This window comes from Sarcophilus harrisii, chromosome 1 (genome assembly GCF_902635505.1).
Source record: "Sarcophilus harrisii chromosome 1, mSarHar1.11, whole genome shotgun sequence".
Classification (NCBI taxonomy): domain Eukaryota; kingdom Metazoa; phylum Chordata; class Mammalia; order Dasyuromorphia; family Dasyuridae; genus Sarcophilus; species Sarcophilus harrisii.
The window spans coordinates 116234284-116257250 of record NC_045426.1 but is presented as its reverse complement, the minus strand read 5'-3'; the positions used below and the strand labels follow the sequence as shown (position 1 = coordinate 116257250).

Below are 22967 nucleotides of genomic sequence, written 5' to 3'. Positions count from 1 at the left end.
GAGAGAGAGTCATAGAGACTGGAGTTCTCATTGCTATATTACCTTCAGGGGAAGATTTGTTCATAAATAAATAAGGAGAGGTTTATTATGATCAGGTGTAGGAATGGGTCAAGTGCTCCCCTAGGTCAACTTTGCAGGGTACCAAGGTCACCATTTTAAAAAAAAGGAACTCTGGTACACTAACAAAATCCTAAAATCCTTTCATGTTTAAGCAACATCTCATTTTTTTCTTAGCCAAGAGGCAAAGCTTTATCGTAAGTAACACCATTACAAAGTGGTAAGCAACATCTCCTTAAAGAAATTCATTGGCTCTAGATCACCATTTGACCTGTTTTATTGTCCTTTTGATTTTCCTTTTAGATTATCTAATAGTACAGTACTCTGCTTAGAGATATTTAATAAATGTTACTGCTTAGAGATATTTGATAAATGTTACTGATTGTTAATCATCTCTAATTCATCCAGATGCAAGATCACTTGTGATTAATTAATAATTTCAGACCAGTACCTCCCAACAGAAAGAGCAATTTAAAACTTTCAACTGTGCAGTTTGAGGCAAAGTTTTATTTTTTGTATACAACAAAAGTGAAATTTTTAAATGGGGATAGAAGGAAAGAAGAAAGGAAGGAAGGAAGGGAGAAGGAGGGAAAGGAAAGGAAAAGAAAACAAAGTAAAAGAAAAGAAAGGAAACAAAATGAAATGAAAAAGGAAGGGAAAGGAAGGAAGAAAGGAAGGAAGGAAGGAAGGAAGGAAGGAAGGAAGGAAGGAAGAAGAGAGAAAGGGAGGGAAGGAGAGAGGGAGGGAAGGAGAGAAAGGGAGGGAGGGAAAGATGGAAAGAGGAGCAAAGGGTAGGAGAGAGAAAGGGAGGGAGAAAGGAAGGAAGGGAGAGAGGGAGGGAGGGAGGAAGAAGGAAGGAAGGAAAGAAAGAAGGAAAGAACAAATGAAGAAGGAAAGGAAGGAAGGAGAGAGAAAGAGAGGGAAAGAGAGAGGGAAGAAGAGAGGAAGGGAAAAAGGGAAGGAGAGAAGAAGGGAGGGAGGGAAAGATAGAAGGAGGAACAGAGAGTAGGAGAGAGAAAGGGAGGGAGGGAAGAAGGAAAAGATGGAGGAAGGAAGGAAAGGATGGAGGAAAGAAGAAAGGAAAGAAAGAAGGAAAGAAGGAAGGAAGAAAGAAGGAAGGAAGGAAGGAAGAAAGAAAGGAAGGAAGGGAGGGAGGGAGGGAGGGATTCATAACACCCAGTATGAATCAGAGGTGAGATTTAAATTTAGGTCTTCAATCCTTGGCAGCCAGTTCGATATCTATTACGCTATGCTGCTTGTCCTATATATGTTCCTCTCAAAATAGCACGAGATAACATCACACTATATAATGCAGTGTAAACTTCAGAAGGTCCTTCCAATCAGTTAACTGGTATTTATTAAGTGGGCCAGGCTTGGTGCTCCGCACTGGACAAAGTACAAGAATGAAACAATTTTTGCTCAAAGAAACTTAACTCCTGTTGGGGAAGACAACACAGAGTAGACAATGAAGCAATAATTACGGGGTAGTTAGGAAGGGAGGGCGCCAGCACTTGGAGGAATCTGGAAAGGCTTCGTTCCATACTTGCCCCAATGTACCATATAGCAAGTTTTCAGGCAAAGAGGAGCTGTATCCAGAGTGGGCGCTCATGTGGGCCAGGACTTTTTTTGTAACCATGTATCCCTCTGGATGATGTCTTTGTGTCTAGTGCCTTCCCTCCCTCCTTTCCCGTTTCCCTCTCCCATCTCCTAGAGCCAGTGTGCTGAGCTTTATTTTATTTTCTGAGGAGGATATAGATAAACTGACTAACAAAAAGTGAAAATTTTACAAAATATAAAAAAACCTTTAAAAAGAAAAAGAATGGAGGTTGGGAGAATAGTAGATGCGAACGCTACAAAAGCCTCTAAAACAGGAAAAACTTCAGCATGATTTTCAGAGACCACAATCAATGGCTTGTTTCAAATGAAAGAATCTCAGTAGAAGCAGCTCAGAACAAGAAAAAAGCTTGAGTTCAAGTTTGAGGGCTCTCCTGTTCAGTGACCATCTGACCTGCAACAAGTCAGTCTTTTAATCTGTAACATGAGGGAGGGAGGGTAATAATTTTTATGCTGCCTATTTCATAGGATTATTGTGAGGAAAGCCCTTACAGAGTAATAAGAAGCTATTCATCATCCATTTGGAAAAAAAATCTGCATTAACTAGGCAATTAGGAAGACAATGCAGGAAAAAGATGGGAGTTATATGTTGAATTTTTTAAAAAAAGAAATACCCAGTTCTGACAAGTTCTTTCATTTTATCTTATTTTTTCAAATAAGAAAGGCAAAGTTTCTAGGCTAAATTTTTAAGTATAATTACTCAAGTGATTGCAGCTCCTCATCTCTAAAGACGCTAAGGGAATGCATTAAGCAAAGGAATCATTACAGAAATTTCTGTAACACTTCCATCTTCTTGTCTTTATCATTTATGACACTGATTCTTAAGCTGTCCCAGTTCATGGGGGGAGGAGAGTTAGTACTCTGATAACTATATTTAATGTAATTGGCTTTTTTTGTAATCTTGAGTATCTTATTTTAAGTTTTTAAAAACATGACTCTGGGAAAGGGTACATCAGACTGCCAACGATCCCTGTGATGAGCAAGATGATCTAAATGAAATTTCTAAATTTTTCTGAAAAAATGGTATGTTAGAGTAAGAAGTTCACAAGACTATATAGATTGAGAACTGGGAGAAGGATCCCAGACAATCAAGTCCAGCATCCATAAGCATTCACCATGGCAAAAGGTGAATATAGCCTAAACAATATAACCTAATTTTATCTAATTGGCATGGGTCAGTACCCCAGCCACAATCCTAGAGATATATATCTGATGCTACAATACTTGTGATTCTTTGTTCAATATAGAAAGCACAAATGGAAAACTATAATGGGACCACCGGACAGGTGTGATGATGAAAGGTAACTGCACCGTGTCTGGAAAGATTTCTCCAAGCACTGAGATCCACCTGCCGATCTGTTTATGGTTTCTCCAAGAAACCATTTTTCTTTCATTCAAGGTCTTTCACAATGAAGCTTCAGAGGTCCCTGATCATTAGCCTTCTCATGAGATTCCTTTCATCTACCACATGACACAGTGGAAAGAGTTCTGGGCTCTGTCCCTTACTATCAGTATGACTTTGAACAAAGCATTTCTCCTAGCTAAGACTCAGTTCCCCTAAGAGGGTCAGACTAAGGCTTCCTTCCAGCACTAAATCAACAATTGTAGCATCTATTATAGCTCCGTCTCCCATTTTTCTCTTGGCCTCTCTCATCCCAAATTGCTTCCATCCCATTTCCTGTCTTCTATATTTGCTATCACAGGTCCTTGTGCAATGGGTCTGCTACTATTAGCTTGAGAATACTTAATATGCGTTTGTTGGATTGGATTAAATAGAGAATTTCCTCTTTTACAAACCAATAAAAAAGCGCTTATTTCAAGCCCCTCCCGACCATGGATGCCCAATGTACATCCCACCATCGCTCGACCAGCCTCTCCATATACATGTGCACATACAAACACACATTCAGATACATGGATATATTCCTCACCTTAATATATGCCCAAGAAATTGGCAAAATGGCACTGGAGCCCCAGGGAGCAGCACTGACAGTACCCAGAGGGTGTTCATCTTTATCCAGCTTCATTGGGATGACTGGATGATTTGGTAGGAAAGGGGCAAGATGCTTCTTCCTAGGCAATTAAAAAAACCATAACTTGAAAAAATGAACAAAGAAATACAAAAAAAAATTTATGTGCTTTTCATGAAGAAAAGAGATCATAGGATCATAGATTTGAAGCTGGGAAGGACTTCTAGTCCAATCCTTATTCAAAAGGTTGAATTACTTCTTCAGACAACTAAATGTCAGAGTTAGGATTTTAATTCAGGTCTTTGTGACTCGGAGACCCCAGATCTCCAACCATTTTATTGTGCTGCCTTTCAGATTAATAATAATTACATATTGCCTATTATGTGCCATGCACTATGCTAAGTGGCCACCAGCCTTTCCACAAAGTGTAGTGAAGAGAGGACCACTTTTCTCTATTACGGAGTCAAAGGATCTGGGTTCAAATTTTACCTCCACCACTTATTATGTGTTCTTGGTCCAGTCACTTAAATTCTCTTGGTTCTAGTCTCCTTATCTATAAAATGAGGATGTTGAACTAAATAACCAATAAAGTCCTTTTAAATTAAAAATTGATGTCCCAATGAATTTAAGAAAGAAGTAAAAAGGAAATAAGCATTTATTAGGCACCAACTATGTGCTAAGAGCCTCATTCATTGATTTACAAATATCATCTAATTTGGTCTTAAAATAAACAATCTAAATTACAAGCCTAGAGCTAGATAAATATAAGTCATATGCTCAATTTCCCAGCAGCAATATAGCACATTTCTGGAGAAATGAATTAAATCTTCTTTTCGAAGCCTTCAGGAATTGGTTGCCCACACTTTTTTTCACGCAACTTAATTTCACCTTCATAGTCTGAGTGAGTGAACAATTAACAAGTATTTCTTGATGTTTGGTATGACTTTTTACTTTGGTTTTATTCCTGGTAATGATGTTCTTTCCTCCCACTCATGAGTTAGACTCCAAGTTGGAAAAAATTGAATTCTATAAATCCAAATCGTTGATTAATGTTGACAATTAATGTTGGCTTAGTGTAAAAAAAAAAAAAAAGTCTTTTAGGTTAAAGTTATCTTTTTTCAGTAAGAAATATGCTACATCCTCTCAGATATGAAATGTCCATCTACTCAAACTAGCATCAGACTGTTGTGGGCTGAGAACTGAGCATGAATAATAAAAAGATTCAAATCTTGACTTTGCTACTCTCATTCATTTATTCAATAGAGAGAAGCACTTTTCTTGTCAGAGAAGCAATTAAGTGACTTGTCTAGGGCCCCACAGTTAGTAAGTGTCTGAAGCCAGGTTTGAACTCAGGTCCTCCTGACTCCAGAGCCAGTACCATCTACTATACCACCTAGCTGCCCCCTTCTCAAGCACTTGTTGAGCTTAATGAGAGAAGATGGACAACAGATCAATAAAACACATAGGGACACAAAAAATACAAATATAATTATGATCAAGAATATTGAAAAAACACATGAGAAGGTTGCTAAACAAAATGGAAGGGAAATTCTTTACCAGGAGGGATATCAGGGAAGGCTTTATGGAAGAGTTATCATTGAAATTGAGTTTTAAAGTCAAAGAGGACATTCCAAGCATAAGGAGCATCACAAAAAAAGAAAGAGACAGGAAAAAGTGTGGTTGTGGTGGTAAGGGGAACTTAGGTGTACTCCAGTTTGCCTAAAGTATACATAGACATGGGTATAAAATGAGAATACTGGAGACTTAATGTAATAACAGGTTGTAAAAGATTTTCTTTGCCAAGAACAGAAGGATTCATTTTACTTAGACATGAGGAAGTCTCTGAAGTGGGAATTAAATATGAGAAAGTGTGCTCTATCAATAAGGAAGGATTGATTAGGAAAGAGTGGAAGTGGGAAGACATTACTATTGAAATCATCCAGGCAGATAATAAATAAATTATCTACTGAAGTGGTAATAATAGAAATAAAAAGATATTTCATGCAAGAGATATGGTAGAGATTCAACTGATAAGACTTTGCTATAATTAGATATGAGATGATATGATTTTAGCTGGGTGCACTTCAACAAATCCCTTTATCGCTCTAAGCTCCAATTAAACACTTAACAAATACCTGTTCATTGGTTAGTCTACAAAATGGGGGGATTGGCCTAGATGATATCCAAGATTCCTTTCATCTAAATGCCAATTAAGATTCCTAACAGCCCATCCAAATTTTTGATCTGCTTGCCAAGCTTAGTATCTTTATTATTTTGCATATAAATTATCTCTTCTACTAGATGCCGTTTCTTTAGAATTTCAACATTTACCTAAAGACATCTGGCTTAAACTAAAATCCTCTCTTAAAATTGTTATTTGGTCATTTTTCAGTTGTGTTTGACTCTTTGCAACCCCATTTGGGGGGTTTATTTGGCAAAGACACTGAAGTGGCTCGCCATTTCCTTCTTCAGCTCATTTTACAGATGAGGAAACTGGAAGCACACAGGGTTAAATGACTTGCACAGGGTCACATAGTGAGTATCCAAGATTAGATTTGAATTCAGGTTTTCCTGACCTAGCATTCTCTCTATTGTACCACCTACTTACCCTATCTCCAAAAATAATAAATACAAAAACAAAATCTATATGGGGTATAGATACATGTTAATTTAGGGGGAAAAAAAACTGTTGTCCACATGAGACTGTTTTAGACTTGGATACAAGCGTCCATTGTGAGCCAATGACTTTTTTTCTATAAAGGAGTCTTTAATGGTTGACTGGCACTGGCAAAGACTAGCATTTCTATGATGGCTTTTTGGAAGAGGAAAATGGATATTTCAATCCTCTGTTACCTTCATGAGTAGTCAAAAACAGATTATAGCAGCTAACCTGTCTTTAGGTTTATAAGATTAAGAGCTACAGGGGTCTCCACAATCACATAAGCAGTGAAACAAAAGTTAGAATTTGAATTCAAGTCCTCTACCATCAGCTCTAGATCCCTTCCCACTCTGCTCCATCATCATCTCATTTCCATCTTCCTGTCATCAGTCTGAAAAGTAGATGAGTGACGGAAGAGAAAAGGATATAGCAAATTGCCAGCAAATCTGCCATATTGTATCCCTCCACTGGGGTCCCAAAGCCATGCCCAGGAACTCACACACCAATGGGGCCCATTCCAGGCCCACCGCCCCCATGGGGAATGCAGAAGGTCTTGTGAAGGTTTAAATGTGAGACATCGGAGCCAAAGTCCCCTGGACGGCAGAGTCCCACCTGTCAGAGAGAAAGAGCAGAAGAAACAATCACTGGATACAGAAAGAAAAACACCATAGAACCCCCCCCCCCAAAAAAAATACCACCATCACCCCACAAAAAAGGCTGGCTTTAAACACCTGCATGCAAACACAAGAGGTATTCAAAAATACTGTAACTCAATTAGTAGTAACTCAATGTTGATCACAGTCTCCTCTTACTCCATCTGAGGAAGAGAGAAATGAAGGGCTACAGAGGAGGCCAGAAGTGAAATCAATTCATGAGCTTTCTTAAAATTTGTTTAATATTGGCCCTTCCCTTTAGTTAATATTTAATATTTCTGCAATCAAATAGGCTTAGGGTTGATAAGCAAGAGCATGAACTTGTTTAGAAGGGAAATAAAAGATAAATAAATAGATAGATAAACAGACAGACAAATGAGAGTGAGAAACAGATAGATAAACAAATGAAAGACAGATAAGCAAATGAGAGTAATATAGATAAATGAGAGTGAGAAATAGATAAACAATGCGAATAAAATAGACAAATCAGAGTAAGAGATAGAAAGACTAATAAGAGTGATAGACAAATGAGAGTAAGAGACATAGACAAATGAGAATAAGAAATAAATGAGATAGATAAACAAATGAGATTGAGATAGATAGACAGAGACAGACAAATAAGAGTGAAAGATAAACAAGTGACAGACATGAGAGAGAAAGACAGACAAATGAGAGTGACAGAGATGTTTTGCACATATGTGATAAATATTTATCTAGGGATTATTTTATTTATTATATTCATGGCCCTAGCACCTACACATTCTCTGACACATAGTAGACACTAAAAACATTTATTCACTAATCAACTGACTGATTCATAATTTAGAGAAACAATGATATAGTGGCTAGAACTGGCTTCAAAACTCCCTTATGACATACATCGGCTGTACAACCTAAAACAAAAGAAAGTCACTTGACCTGCCCCAGGAAAGTCTCTAAGATTATACATGGCAAAGAAGCTATTGATCACTTCTTCACTTGGGAGTTCCCTATCACAGGTCCAATTCCAAGACCTTTGTATAATTGATGTTCAGTTATATACTCAGTGGTTAGATCTATGTGGAAGATAAAGGGTCCGAATTTTCATAAGTGGCAAAAATTACCACCTGTTATTGAACATACGTCTCCAGAATATTTTTTTACTTTTTCTAACTTCCTAATTCCATTTGACATATTTCTGGAGGATACACACATTGCTTTGTTGCTCTTCAGTTGCATCTTTGCAGTTCCATGGACCACAGCACATTAATACTGCCCATACACTTTTCTTGGCAAAGATTCTGGAGTGATTTGCCATTTCTTTCTCCAATGGATTAGGGCAATCAGAGTAAATGATTTGCTCAGGATCGCACAGCTAGTGAATGTGTTGATCTGAATTTGAACTCAGGTCTTCCTAGCTTTAGCCCTCTATTTACTAAGTCATATAATTGTCTTTCCATACATTGGCTAGAAGAGCTTGATTAGAAAGAATGAACCGTCAAGGACTAAACATCATAGGATTTAAAGTAGAGTCGCAAGGAAATTTAGGGATCATCTAGTCCAACTCTCACATCATTACCAATGAGAAAATCAAGGCCCAGAGAAAGGAAGGCACTAAAAATAACTATTCCACTCAGTCAAAACTCAACACCAGTTCAAGTCATTTCACAAACATCCCTGCTTTGAATATGGCAGAGGGTGACCATTCAAAGCTTCTGTTCTTAAGTAAGCAACGGGCACAGGATTAGCTCTTCTCTTTCTAAGACTACAAAGCAATAAACTATGTACTGTGCCTTTAAAAAGAATCAGAGGGAAGCACAGAGAAGGGGGGGAATAAGACAACAAGCTCAATATATTCAGGAGGCTATTAAGCAGATCAGGATAGTCTCCCACCCCCCACTGTGTTTTATCAGCAGAGCATGTTACAAAGAGCAAAGAATTCATCAGCATCACCCCGTAGGACATGCATATCCATCTCTGCTTTACAGATGAGCAAGCCGAGCAGCTGAGATGGTAAATGAGGGAGCCCTGGTCCGCTGAGAATCAGCAAGCACCTCAGGCCTGGAGGCTCAGGAAGATACCTAACAGCCCGTCTGCCTGCAGGCTGCCCCCGGAGAGCTCCATCTCCATCTGCCAAACTTGCTAGAGAAAACCCATTCTGGATTCCCTCCCCCAGGACTCCAACTTTGGTGCCCTACTGAAATGGGGAGCAGTGAATGGAATCAGAGGTAAAGAAAAGGGAAAAGGCAATGGGATCTAATCTGTGAAGTCAGGGGATGTGTATTCCACTCCTAACTCAGGAACTGAAAACCTGTGGGATTAAGATATTTAACATCTTTAGGATGCTCATCTGCAAAAAAAGAGGGGGTTTATCAAATAAATGATCTCTAAGGCCCCTTTCAGGTCTAAATCTCTGAGATTCAACCTCTATCTTCTATGTTAATTCAGTCAATGAAGGAGGTAAGAAGAAAAATGAAGTCTGTTTTTTTTGTTTTGTTTTGTTTTGCTTTGAAATTGCGGGTTTATCAGAGATGATTCAGTTTATAGAGAGAACTCTTTTTCATTAATTCATTCAAAACACATTTATCAAGTGCTTACTGTGGGCAGAGTAATATGTTGGGTATTGGGGAATATACAAAATTTAGGCAATACACATTCTTCATTAGGCTGTCAGATCCATGAGGGAAAGGTTAGCCTCTCCCCTTAACTGATATCCTAAACAGTGATCATGAAAAATGCAAGACATTACAAGATAAATTCAAAACACAATTATTATATAAAGTCCTGGGGGGGAAAGAAGAAGGGGTGGCCTTTAAAATGAATTCAGCAGGCAAAGACAATGAGGAAAAATCTTCCAAGTTTCAGACACAGTCTAGGCAAAGTAAGGTGCATGGTCAAGGATAGAGTAATGGGAGGTAGGCTCTCAGAACCAAGTTGTGGAGGGAGTTGACTGCCAGACAAAGAAACTGGGAATCTGAAAATCAATAACATGACCAGACCAACTCTAGGTACAAAAAAATTGTTAATCAATTAAAAAACCAAATATCAATAGAACACAAACAAAAGCTGTACAATTGCAATGATTAATCTTGGCCCCAGAAAAAAGATGAAGGCAACTCTGACTTTTTCTCAGAAAAATGGGGGACAATCAATGCAGGATGTTGCACATGCTATCAGATGTGCTTACCAAATTAATCACTTTGCTCAACTGTTTTTCTCTTGTTAAGAGGGAAGAGTTACTAGGAGGGAGATTAAGAAAGGTATATTTCAGAACACTGGTGATGTGAAAACAAAAGCATCAATAAAATTATAGCTTTAAGAAAATAAATACTGTTCTGGCAACAGTGTGGGAAAAGATCTGGAAAGGAGAATGAATACATGACTCTTTATGAGGCTACTGAAATCATAGAAATTTTGGTAGTAATGAGGAGACGTACTAAAATCATGACAGAAGGAATAAAAAGGAAGGAATAGGCCATCCCACCTGTGCATTCATGTTTGCTCCATCCAAGTAAACCTGGCCTCCATGTTGGTGGATAAGGTCACACACATCACTGATATTCTCCTCGAATACCCCATTGGTGGATGGGTAAGTGATCATGATGGCTGCCAGGTTCTCTTTATGCTTATCCACCTATGTGACAGAAAAGTGGAAGGAAATAAACCATTAGCATCTCCTGAATAGAAAGAAAATTGGAATCAGAGAATGTGGAATCTCGAAAATCATTTGTCATCATAAATCATAAATCATCTTGAGGAAAATAAAATCCAGAATGATAGGAAAATATGTCTTAGGTCACACAGTGAAGAAGAGCAGAGGAACTTGGTCTCAACTTTAAAAGCAACACCTTTTCTATTATACCCAGGCAACAGATATGGCTCTGGACTCTGCAGTGAACAAGGTCTGATTTCAGATCTGGCCTCAGATATCTTCTAGCTGTGGAACCCTAGGAAGCTCTGTCTGTCTCTGTTTCCTCATCTATAAAATGGAGATGATAATAGCCCCCACTATTCAGAGTTGTTGTGAGAATAAAATGAGACAAAATTTGTAATCTTAATCTTAAAGTACTATATAGATGCTAATTATTACTGTTTTTATGACAATAGTCTTAGATTTTTTTAATTATTAAAATTGCCTGAAATCCCATAAGTATCTTGGCCATAAAAAAAAAAAAAAAGAAGAAGAAGAAAAATAAAAACACCTATCCTAGTTAGTTCTCACTAGCTTAAATGGAGGAGGTTGAAGTGATTGGCTAAACAATCTGGTAACAAATCTCCCTAAAGCAGGATTTGTTTCTTTTTTAATCAGATTTTCATGGTGTCATGTGAGCACAGAACCCAGAATCAAGAGACCTGGATGTGAATCATGGCTCTGTCACTTAACATTTTTGTGGCTATAACTTGGGCATGTCTCAAATCTTCATTTGTAAAACTCGGGAAATAATCAAATACTTGTTAAAGTAGACCCTTATAAATATCTAAATACCCTAGATAACTCTCTAAGCCTATAAAGCCAGTTGGTCAGTCAATAAGCATTTATAAAGCACCTAGTAAGATGCCAAACTCCATACTAAGTGCTGAAAATGCAAACAAGGCAAAAGACAGTCACTAGTATAGATTAAATACCTTCAACATGGTAGAATATTTCCTAACTGAAAAGTTTCCTTATCAACCAAAGGAATCATAGTCCCAATTTAAAAAAACTGGATTATTAAGTGTTCCACTTTCCTTTATTTGGATAGAGTGAATTCAGCATCTTCTTTTCTTACACCTATTTTCAGATATTTCTTTCCCTTCTTTATCTGAAGAGTCAGGTTAAAAAAAAGTCTCTGGCATTCTAATCAAGCACAGATACAGAGAAAAGCAAATAGGTTTTATCAGACTGGTAGACCCTAGGTTCATGGGATAATTAAGTAGGGTCCTAAAAAAAAAATCACTCCAAAGAAATTACATCATATATTTGATGAAGGAGGGAAGAAAGGAAAGAAGAAAAGAAAAGGGAAAGAAAGAAAGAAAAGAAAGAAAGAAAGAAAGAAAGAAAGAAAGAAAGAAAGAAAGAAAGAAAGAAGAAAGGAGGGAGGAAGGAAGGAAGGAAAGAAGGAAGGGAGGGAGGAAGGGAGAGAGGGAGGGAGGGAGGGAAGAAAAGAAAGGAACAAAGGGAGGAAGGAAGAAAGGAGAAAAATAGAAAGAAAGATAAAGGGGGGAGGAAAAAGGAAGAAAGAAAGAAGGAAAGATGGGGGTGGGCCAGCAAGGATGAGCAGAGCGGTGGAATCTTCTCTTTCCCCTGGAAGGCAGCCACAGGAAGCTCCTAGGCTCTCACTCTAATAACCTGAACAGGCAAATCTATTCAACTGATTTTCTTCACACTCAAGATTCCCTGACTTGCCAGGCTACTGGCAGTAAGCAGATATCGTTGCTAAGCAACGCCTTTACCAGGGATTTGGGAGACAGGCAGGGAGGAGGGAGGAAGGCAGCCTGAAACTTTCTGCAGGTGAAGACCGAAATCATGCTATACACATTTGGGTAATTTGCAAAGCTGCTTTATTCCCATCACAAGTCTTGAAAAGAAGGTTTAAAAATGTACTGCCATCTTTAAGAGCAGGAAGGGGTGAAGAGAGAAGGGATCAGAAGAGTATCCTTAGACTCCCAGAGATGAGATTCACTTGTTTATACAAAGACTCCTTAAATTCTTGAATTAGAGGAAGGGGCATATTCTAATTTTGTGATATTTCTCTAAATTGGAGAAGAGGAGAAAAGTCAACCATAGGCATGTTGATCCAGGCCCAAAGGTCCTTGCTGCCATTTCCTTATACGCTACTGTGGAAATTCTTCTAATTTGGCATCACTTTATAAGTCTCAAATGAAGTTAGGAATTCAAGGAGAGAAGGCACTCTCAGAGTATCCAGTAGCTTCCCCCTTCTCCCCCTCTTCCCTCATCCCAATCTTCCAGCAATCATTAACAGCAGGAACTGTGCTCACCATGGCTTTGAGATGGACAATATCAATACTCCCATTTTTGTCCACCTCCACTGGCTGAATTTTCATTCCTGCCATCTGGGCGCTTGCAGGGTTGGTACCATGTGCAGATTTAGGAATAAGGCAGACCTTTGAAAATGAAAAGGATGCAAGAAGAAGAGAAGAATGAAGGTTTAAAAAAAAGCTTCCAAAAAAACCCTTAATATCAATTTTTATAAAGTAGTAATATTAAGTAAGAATCAAAGTTCATCCAGATGTGCCTTATACAAACAATAATTCATTGAACACTAAATAATTATCATTACAGGCTTTTTAAAATTCCAGTACAACCCACTGAATGGTGTCTTAATGTTCTGTAAGCTATGAGCTGATAAACCTTCTTGGTTACAAATTGTTTAGAGGCAAGGGAATGGAGTGGTTTTAGTTTCAGTCCCTTCCTCCTCATTGTTTTATTTTTCTTCAAGACAGTGCAGATGGTCAGAATATTGGTACAACTCCTCCTCTCCCACTTCATCCCCTCCCACTTCCCCAGCAAAACTGTCATAATGTTGTTTCAATCTTGTCTTCTACAAAAAACATATAAATACAATGGAGGTAGACTGAAAAACAATGACTTCTTTCTCATAATTTTTCTGCATCAAAAGTCTGTTACAACCCGAGGGAATGAGTCAGCTGGTTTTTCATAAATTCAAATTAACTTGTTCAAATATTACAGCGATAGAGGTACTCTAAATTCAATTAATTAAAAACCACAAGGCCACAAGCAAAATCTTTCAGATTTAAATGCTAGACCCATTGTTGCTTGAAAAGCAGTCTCTGTTTTGTGGGTTCATGTAAACACTAGTTAACCCTGGATGAGCTGAAAGTTGGGGGGAGGGGGAAACAGAAGACAGAGAATCTTCCATTTTCAGCATACTAACTATTTAATCAACATTTATTGAACACCCATGTGCAAGACATACAAATGAAGCATAAGCTTCATAATGGCCTTATATGCAATAGCAAAAACAAAACAAACCAAAAAATCACCAGTTAGAGAATAACAGAATAAATTACAAAATATGAAAAAGCAGATGATCACGCCATAAGAAGAGATGATTATGAAGAATACAAAAAAGGTAATGAATGCAGAGTGAAGAATCAGAACACTATATGTTAATAACACATATTATTAATATATAGTGTTGATTATCTTAATATTCTAATTCTTATACTATCGATAATATATATTATATATAATAATATTAATATATTATATAACAATATTACTTTTAAGACTAGAGAAGGAATATGTGATTTCATCCATGTTAGATGCTTCCAGTGTTGGAACTCTCTCTACAATATAATGGTAAAGCCCAAGAACCTGATTGATGTACAAAGAGATTAAGTGATTTATCCTAGGTCATATATCTATTTAGCATCAGGATAAGGATCTCGGTCTTTCTGCTCTAGAGACTTTGGAATTATTTCCTAGACCACTGGCTCTGTTTCCATCATGAACCCTACAGACTTTGTTCAGGGGAACAACTCATCAAGTTGGGTTTTATTATCATCCCTACTTCCAACCACTAATCAACCTACTTCCAACCACTGGCACTAACTGGGCAGTTAAGCCCTAGACCTCCAGGAAGAGCAGCCCGGACTCTCTCTTCCCAACTACCATCACCACTTGCCCAGCCCTGCTACCAGCCTGGCTTCCACAGGCCTTAATAATAGGAACAACCTTTAGGGAGATAAGACTCCAACTGATTTTGAAGGCACTGTAACTCTACCTTCTTAGCACCAGCAGCTACTTAAAACCCAAAAAGAATATGCTCATTACTGAAATCCTTGCCACTCTCATAGGTTCCAACATCAGAAACAGAGATGTTTTTATAAATCAGAATGGCACTAATGAGCATGAATTACATACATGCTACTGCACCCTGAAGATCACTGGATCTTTCCATCTGACTTTCAGCTGAAATCACCTATATTTGTTGTTCCCCACCCCACCTCACTCCCTTAGAAGGGGAAAAACTATTTCGTTTTTTTTTTTTTTGTATCTCTAGCACTTAGTTCAGTGTTTTGCATAATGTAAAAAATGTTTTTATTCATATATTCATTCCTGATTCCAAGATTAATATTCTTATCTGTCTCTTGAAATAAGAATAAAGAAATAAATAACAAGAGTAATCAGTTGAGTTGTGGCACACTGAATAGAGACCCAGGCTTGAAGGCTGAAATATCTGGGTTCAAGACCTGTCTTTTGTATTTATTAAGTCATGTGACCATGGACAAGCCTCATTTTCCTTTTATATAAAATGGGAGTAATAATATGCACATAATATTACAGTACCTGCCTCAAGAGAAGTGTAGGACTCAAAGAGGAAATATATCCATATTCTATAAATATCCATTTGTTATTAGTGTTTGGTTAGACTTTTTCAAAAACAGTTTATAGAGGACTGGGCTTGAATTTAGGAAAATACAGATTTTATTCCCACTCCTGTCACCTGATACAGGACCCTGAGGTAGATCCGAGTGACCACGTACAAGTCAATTAACCACTTCTTCATCTATAAACTAATTATAATGTCTGTGATAGCTACTTCACAATTCAAATGAATTAATGTATATAAAAATTATTATAATTTACAATTACTGCTACTGTTATTTATACTATCGCTATTACTACTAAAATTACCACTACTTAATTTCCCCCCTTCAATTAGTAACTGAGCATTTGACAGAATGTGTGAATGAAAGCTGTGTTGGTAAATGTTTAATAAGAGGCCCACAAAAAGTAAATGGCAGTGGTAACTAGGTGGTGTAGTAAGTAGAGAGAATCCTGGAATTAGAAAGTCCTGAATTCAAATTCAGCTATGTGATCCTGGGCAAGTCACAACTCCATTGCTTCAAAAACAATGGATGGCATACATTTAAATATTACTAATCTGTTATTAACATTTTTCTATTCATTTATTAAGTCTAAACAATCAACAAAACAATAAATCAAGCCCTGAATCATAGAATTTCCAAATTTTTAAGGTATAGATGCTCACACTGAAAACTTATCAGATGGTTTCTCTGGAGCAGTTCTAACTGGTTCCAGCACACCCCTAGAACATACATTCATACACACACACACAAATCCCCTATATTTCACTGAGATATTTAAAAGGAATCTGGGCTGTTCCCTAAGCTATATTCATTCCTACATCATGTTTTTACAAAGGGAAGACATATTTCTTTCGAGCCATTACAGCATGCTATGTTAAAGAAGCATATCAGAGAAAGAAAAAAAAAATCCTCCCCAGCTGCGTTAGTGCATATGTCCTTCTTTATCTTTCCCTTTGACAACTAGGAAAGCCAGTCTCAAATGTGGCCTTTGATCTAGAAAGGATCGCAGACTTTCAAGTTTATTACATCTATTTTTACAAACAAAGAGTAGGAATTGTTCCAGCTTTTTTTGTGCTGCTGTACAAAACATCATGTTCCTAGAATTGAGGAAACAAAAGACTGGACTCCTCTTACACAGGCAGAATAAAATAGAACCTAATAGCCTTAGTTCTTTCTAATAGCAATGAAGAAAGTGTTAAAAGGGAAATATGTTATGCACACAAAAAAATTGTGGGAACAAGAAGGTTGAACAAGATAAAAAGAAGAATTTATATTTTAATATATTTAACATCTACTGGTCATCCTGCCATCTGGGGGAGGGGGTGGGGGGTAAGAGGTGAAAAATTGGAACAAGAGGTTTGGCAATTGTTAATGTTGTAAAGTTACTATTAAATAAAAATTAAAAAAAAAAAGATAAAAAGAGGAAGTACAGGAGGTCCAGTGAATCATAGGAGATTTTTCCTAAATTATTCCATCCTGATTTAGACACAAACTGGCTCAAGTGACTCTGAAAAGTTACTTCACCTCAAATTGTTTAACACAACTCTCATGAGAGTATAAAACTGCTGAAAATGTTACTCACAATGATCACAGACCTGATTAAAAAAAAATAACAGAAAATCCTTTAGTTTTCTTTCTCCAATCTTCTCTTTGGTTTCCCTCATTCATGAACATCACACTTACTTCTGTCATGTTACTTTAGAAGTTTTGTGAAAGTATGGTGGGAACATGGAGTTGGGTACAATCTACAGGGCAGTGGGTTATTAGGCAGGAGGTCTTGATTCTTTTCCCAGCTCTTTTACTAACCACTGATATGATAAGATTTTCACTGATTTTCCATTACCTCACTTGTCCTTGGGGGAGGAGAGAGACGAGAATTAAGGCTTTGATTTGCTTTGGAATTCCCTAATTAGAACTGTGCTCTTGCTCAAGATATAAAAAAATCCCAAATTTGTGATTAAATTTTAATCAAATTTGGAGCAGTCTTTAAACTAATCTCTATTCATCAACCAGAGCAAAGCAATCAAGACACACATACTTATAAGGTCAGGAGAAGTGATCAAAGCAAAAATAGAAAATGGAATGTTCCATTTACTTTTTACCTTGCTTTTTAAGAAGGAAATTTTTAAAATGCTTAAGACAAGCAAAATCAGCCATGAAAGGAATAGTATGCAAATTCCTTCAGGAGTACACTCACATCTGCATGCATCATCCATTCACCATTGCCATCCTTCTATCAATTGCCATCTGGACACACCATCATTTGTAATTCTATTCATAATTCAATAGAAGCTCTAGCTAGGAATTAGTTACAAACCGATCCTACCTGTCCCTGCCACATCTGAAAACTTTAGATAAACAATCCCCTGCCAATTGGAAATAGAATCCAATTGCTGTTGGGGATTAAGTAAATTCGATAAAAGATTTTACCACCTGCTGGCTTAAAAAAATAGTCCCCTATTGTATCAGCAACTCTCACACAATATTGGCCCATTCCCATATAATATTGACTCACTAGCTCTTAACATTCTCTCAGGGTAATAGGAGGCCAGAAACACATGGGGAGGTCAGCAAGGCAGGATATGATCAAAAGCACTCAGAACAATCACAAGACAGAAAATACAAAAAAAAAAAAATTCTCTTTCTGCTGTATATTCTGTGGGCATGAGCTCTACCTTCCAGGAAATTATTCCTTCCTTTTTTTCTCATTCATTCATTCATTCATTTAACAAATATTTGTTAAACACTTATTATGTACCCAGAACCATGCTGGCAGCCAACTATAAAGGAAGAACAGAAGCAAGCTGATAGAATTTTGATTTGAATGTACCTTCCAAAATGGCCCCATGAGATACTTGGGAGGCAAGAGCCACCATCCCCCACTGATCACAGAGATTTGGGGAGTTTTATCCCTTTGCCGCTCCTCTCCTTTCCCTAAGCCCACCCCTCGTTCACACTCACAATTCGGTGATGCTCCCCTTTTCTTTTTAAATAAGCCTTGATTGCAGCCAAGCCAGCATATTCTCCCTGGGCTCCGCTGCAAAAAGAATAAAGAAAGAAAAGAAAGGTCAGGCTTTAGGTCTTTCTCATTTGCATTAATTCATTTTAAATTTTTCAACATTTATGTCATGTAGGAAAGTATAGTAATAACAATACAGTAATACCACCTCACAATATTCAGAGGTCATTAAATGGGACAACTACAATAATCAGTGTCATAGAGTGACAGAAGAAAACCCAAAAAACATAAATAGGATGTCCCAAAGGTCTTAGTGTGGTTTTAAGATGATTGAAATTCAGGCTCTCACTCAATGAACTACTGACGAACAGGGTCTCTGCTTATTTTTAATCTTATATCACTTCCAGGACCCACTCTACTGCTCTGCACATAATCAGTTATTCAGCCAACATTTATTAAGTTCCTACTATGTGTCAGGCACTATTCTAGGTAGGAATACAAAAATAAAAATGGGACAATCCCCAGTAAAATAAATTTGTTGAAAGTGTTCATTGATAGCCATTTAAGGTATGATCCTTCCCACAGACAATGGATTTTTACAAAAGTAGGATTTTACAAAGAAGGCAACTCATCCCAAGGGCCTTAACTAATCCTACAGCCAGCCCCAAACACCCAAGGCAGGGCTTAGATAAATCTTGTCTAAAGCTCAGAACCCACCATTGTGAGATGTTTTCCCTGAATACTTTGTTATTAGGATCCCAATACACAAGGGAGAATTTCCCCAAGATGTCTTGAATTATTCTGTTAGCTTCGGCTTCATAGCACAACCACAGAAGGTTTGATAGAGGGAGTGAATAAATGAAATTTTGACATTCTACTTCTAAAAAATTGCTGAGTACTGGTTTGAATCCTGAATTCTGCCATGTGTTTATGAGTAACACAAACTGGTCCTAAATCTGTAAAAGCTGGTCCATGTGGTAGCCTTGGACTTAGAATCAGGGATCTGTCATCAATTCCCAGCTCTATCACATTCTAGGGTATGACCTTCTAAGTCTTAATTTACTTGTCTGTTCAAAACAACAACAACAATCACCATCACCACCACCACCACCACCACACCATCACCACCACCACCACCACCAAGGGAAAGATTATGACCCTTGAATAGTCTATTTTACAAGGATGTTAAGAGGATCAAATGAGATGTTAGCTGTGATTATGATAATTGCCTATCAAGCTCTCCAGTCAAGATGGCAGTGACTATATATAGTACATCCTTCAAAAAACAACAGAAAAAAAAGGAGAAATGTCTCCCTCCCAAAACACATAAGACCATTAAAAATAACTGACTATTAAGGACATAGGGGCATGTATAACTTTCAGTGTCCATCACAGTTCTTTGCACAAAAAGATGCCAAATCAACCAGCATTAATAGAATGGAAAAGACAAAAGAAGCAATTAAAAAGGATAGTCCCAGGACTGAATGCATTTTAAAATAAAATGGGAATTTTTTCTGTTAGAAAATACTTTGAGATTATGTAGTCCAGTCTTCATTTTTACAGATGAGGAAACTGAGGTCTCCCAAAAGGCAAACACTTTCTTTAAGGTTCCACAGCTAGTCAGTAACCACTGGGATTTGGACCGACATAATCTTACTTCAAATCCAATTCATATTCCACTAAGACACACAGCCTCCACAAATATACTGAAGAATGTATACTAAATAGCTTCTTTTAAGCTTTTTTAATACCCTGGTTCTAGGGTGAGAAGCCAAATAACAAGGATCAAGACATGTCCTGGCAACATGGAGCTAATAGGATTGAAGTATAAAGTAACTCAGTCATAACAAAGGCATCTGGTCTTCAATCTATCAGCATTTATTAAGTGCTACTACATGCCACTGGGCACTGTGCTAACTACTCTAAGGGAAATTTGCTTTGTTTTTATTTTTCCTCTGAGTTTTTCATGCAATTTCTATTAATTTTGCTGAGAAACTGGAAAAGTGAGCTAGTGAGAGCTGGAAGGAAGGTGAAGAACCAGACATGGCTATCCAAGAAGGAGACAGTGAGAGGTATGGTCCATTAAAGACTTAAATGGAAACCCTGGATATCTTTGGCATTGGAAGCTCATAAACTTAGCAGCATTTCAACTTCAGAGGTGGAAAACATGAATGATAACAACTTTAAAATGAAATGTGAAAAGCCAGTGTGCTAAAACAGTCTATTAGAGGGATTACTAGCTCCACCTATGGATGGATAAAAAGAGAAAAGAAAAAGATTACTTCATATTTGCATATCACAAATAGGAATATGTTCAGAGAAAATAATATATATATATGTGTAGAGAGTAGAAAATAGAGGAATAACTTTAAAAAAATAAAATGGTGAAGTTTTCCCTTTGGGCTACACTTTCTCTAAATACATTCGCTCTAAAGTACAATGAAGAATGAGATGACATTTAAGACATGAAATAAAATGCTGATCTTGGAGTCAGGAAAACTTGGGCCCACATTCTTGGTTTATTGGAGACTCACAGTAGGCGAGTCTCAGTTTGTTCATTTATAAAATAGAGATAACAGTTGTATGACATGCCTCAAAAGGATTGTCATGAGACTCCAATGAGAAAGTAAGTGAAGCTCTTTGCTTTAAAATAGTAAATGTTTATAGTCAATTATTATATTACTATTAAATATTATCATTAAAACACTAAACATATGAAGCAGCCTGGCATTGAAAGTCTTGCATTTGAATCTTGGTTCTGAGATTTTCTATCTGTATGATAGAAAAATTGCTCTCTCTTTCCTCAAATTATTATATATTCTAAACATATTTACATGTAAATATATATAATACATATAAATATACATATACATGCACATTATGTATAGTATTTATGACATGGATTTTATAATTATAGTATTATAAATAATTAGTATTAGTAATATAATAGTATTATAGTTATTACATATATTTATAGCTGTATATATTATATGTGCATGTATAGTTATATACATAGATGTGTCTATGTGACATTATTATGCATATGGTTTTCAGTTTACATATTATATCCCCAGAAGCATGAAAGCTTCTTGAAGGGAGGAATTATTTTTGTTCTGTTTTTGCACTCCTAGCATCTAATATACAAAGTAAGCAAGCACTGAACAAAGGCTGGTTGCTTTGAATTGGGCCAGAAGAAGTGCTAAAATCTATGACTCTTTGTATATCTAATTTCCCATAAAACTCAAACAGAATGATAGTCAAATTCTAATCAGGTCTTTTTAGTGAAAGCCAGAAACACCACTTCTGGACTTTGTTACTCAGACTTTAGGTATTATTCCCCCATCTTTCCACCTCCAGCCTCCATCTCTGATATCAATGTTTATGGACATTGGCCCCCTCTTTCTACTGGCCCTGATACAAGCCTCCTTCACAATCCCCATCTTCTACAGTAAGATAGTAACTGTGAACTGAAACAACTTTGCGCTTAATCCTTCCTGGAGCGTTTGCTGACTGATACATTTTATTCAATATCAGCTCCCATAAGACAGCCACAGGCTTCATACAGGGCCATCTGTTAGGGCTGGTTTCTTGGAGGGTAATTTTTGAATTGGATGAGATGGCCTTTAAGGTCTGTTCCAACTCCGAGACTGATTCCGACTCTGTGATTCTTTCAAAGATCTCAGTTTGTAATTTTCTTTTAAAAAACAAAAACAAACACCTCTATCAAACACTCTCTCCAGTATGAGTCACTCACAGAAGGTGTTTACTGCTTTCAGCTCTTCTGCCACAAATATTATCCCTTAATTATATCACAGATTTCTAAAGTGGATGAGTCTGCTTCCACACCATTCAACATAGGATAGACCGTTTGGGAGAAATTGGAATAAGTATGAGCAGACTGTTTTAGGCAAGTGGGACAGGATGAAAAACAGAATGTTAATTCAATATTCTCAGACAACTCTTTCCACATAGCTAGTAGCGCCAATATGTGATTTCTAGTTCCAGGTGTCTAGGTTGGCAGAAAGAAATATGTCTCCTTAGCTTTATTTTTCTTTTGCTTTTCAGGCCTTAGGTACAGTGCCTTACATGGAAATGAAAAATTTAGAAATGGGTTTCATTTTGATGCTATATTTTAATATTTATTTAAGTCCACTATGGTTTCAAGATGATATATCACCATATTTCAGTTTGGCAATACATACACACAAAGATACATACATACATATGGATGTGTATTTCTTTTTTCAGCATACAATTGTTTAAGAATATGGTATTTGAGAAAGAAATTTGTATTTCTGGACTATCACTTAAAATGTAGGGATGATGGGCTCCTAGCCAGAAATTGAGCAAAACTAATAAAGGCTGTTAAAAATATTGCATGTACCACTTTTAGGCCTATTCCTCAAAAAAGGGAAAAGACCCATTTGTTAATATATATTATATACATATAAATATATAAATATTTATATACATACACAAAAACAGACATACTTTATATGTGTGTATATGAATTTTTCTTTTCATAATGGCAAGGATCTGAAAACTATGAAAGTGTCCATCAATTGGAGAATGGCTGATCACATCATGATGTATAAATAGAATGAAATGCTACTACTGTGCTCTAAAAAATGAATGTGTGACAATTTCAGAGAAACCTAAAAACATATGAAATAATGCAGAAAGAAGTAAGCAGAACCAGGAAAACAATTTCTATGATA

The 22967-nt window shown here is 37.0% G+C and overlaps 1 protein-coding gene across 1 annotated transcript in view; it reads right to left on the bottom strand.

Moving 5' to 3' along the window:
- The window catches only part of GLDC (glycine decarboxylase), a 104025-nt gene that overhangs the window by 17461 nt on the left and 63597 nt on the right, over window positions 1-22967 (bottom strand). The window contains exons 16-20 of the mRNA XM_003762139.4: window positions 18252-18327; window positions 12912-13037; window positions 10417-10566; window positions 6800-6912; window positions 3603-3744 (exon numbers count right to left, since the gene is read on the bottom strand). Of these exons, the coding sequence (XP_003762187.1) occupies window positions 3603-3744; window positions 6800-6912; window positions 10417-10566; window positions 12912-13037; window positions 18252-18327 (607 nt within the window). The remainder of the gene's footprint in view (window positions 1-3602; window positions 3745-6799; window positions 6913-10416; window positions 10567-12911; window positions 13038-18251; window positions 18328-22967) is intronic.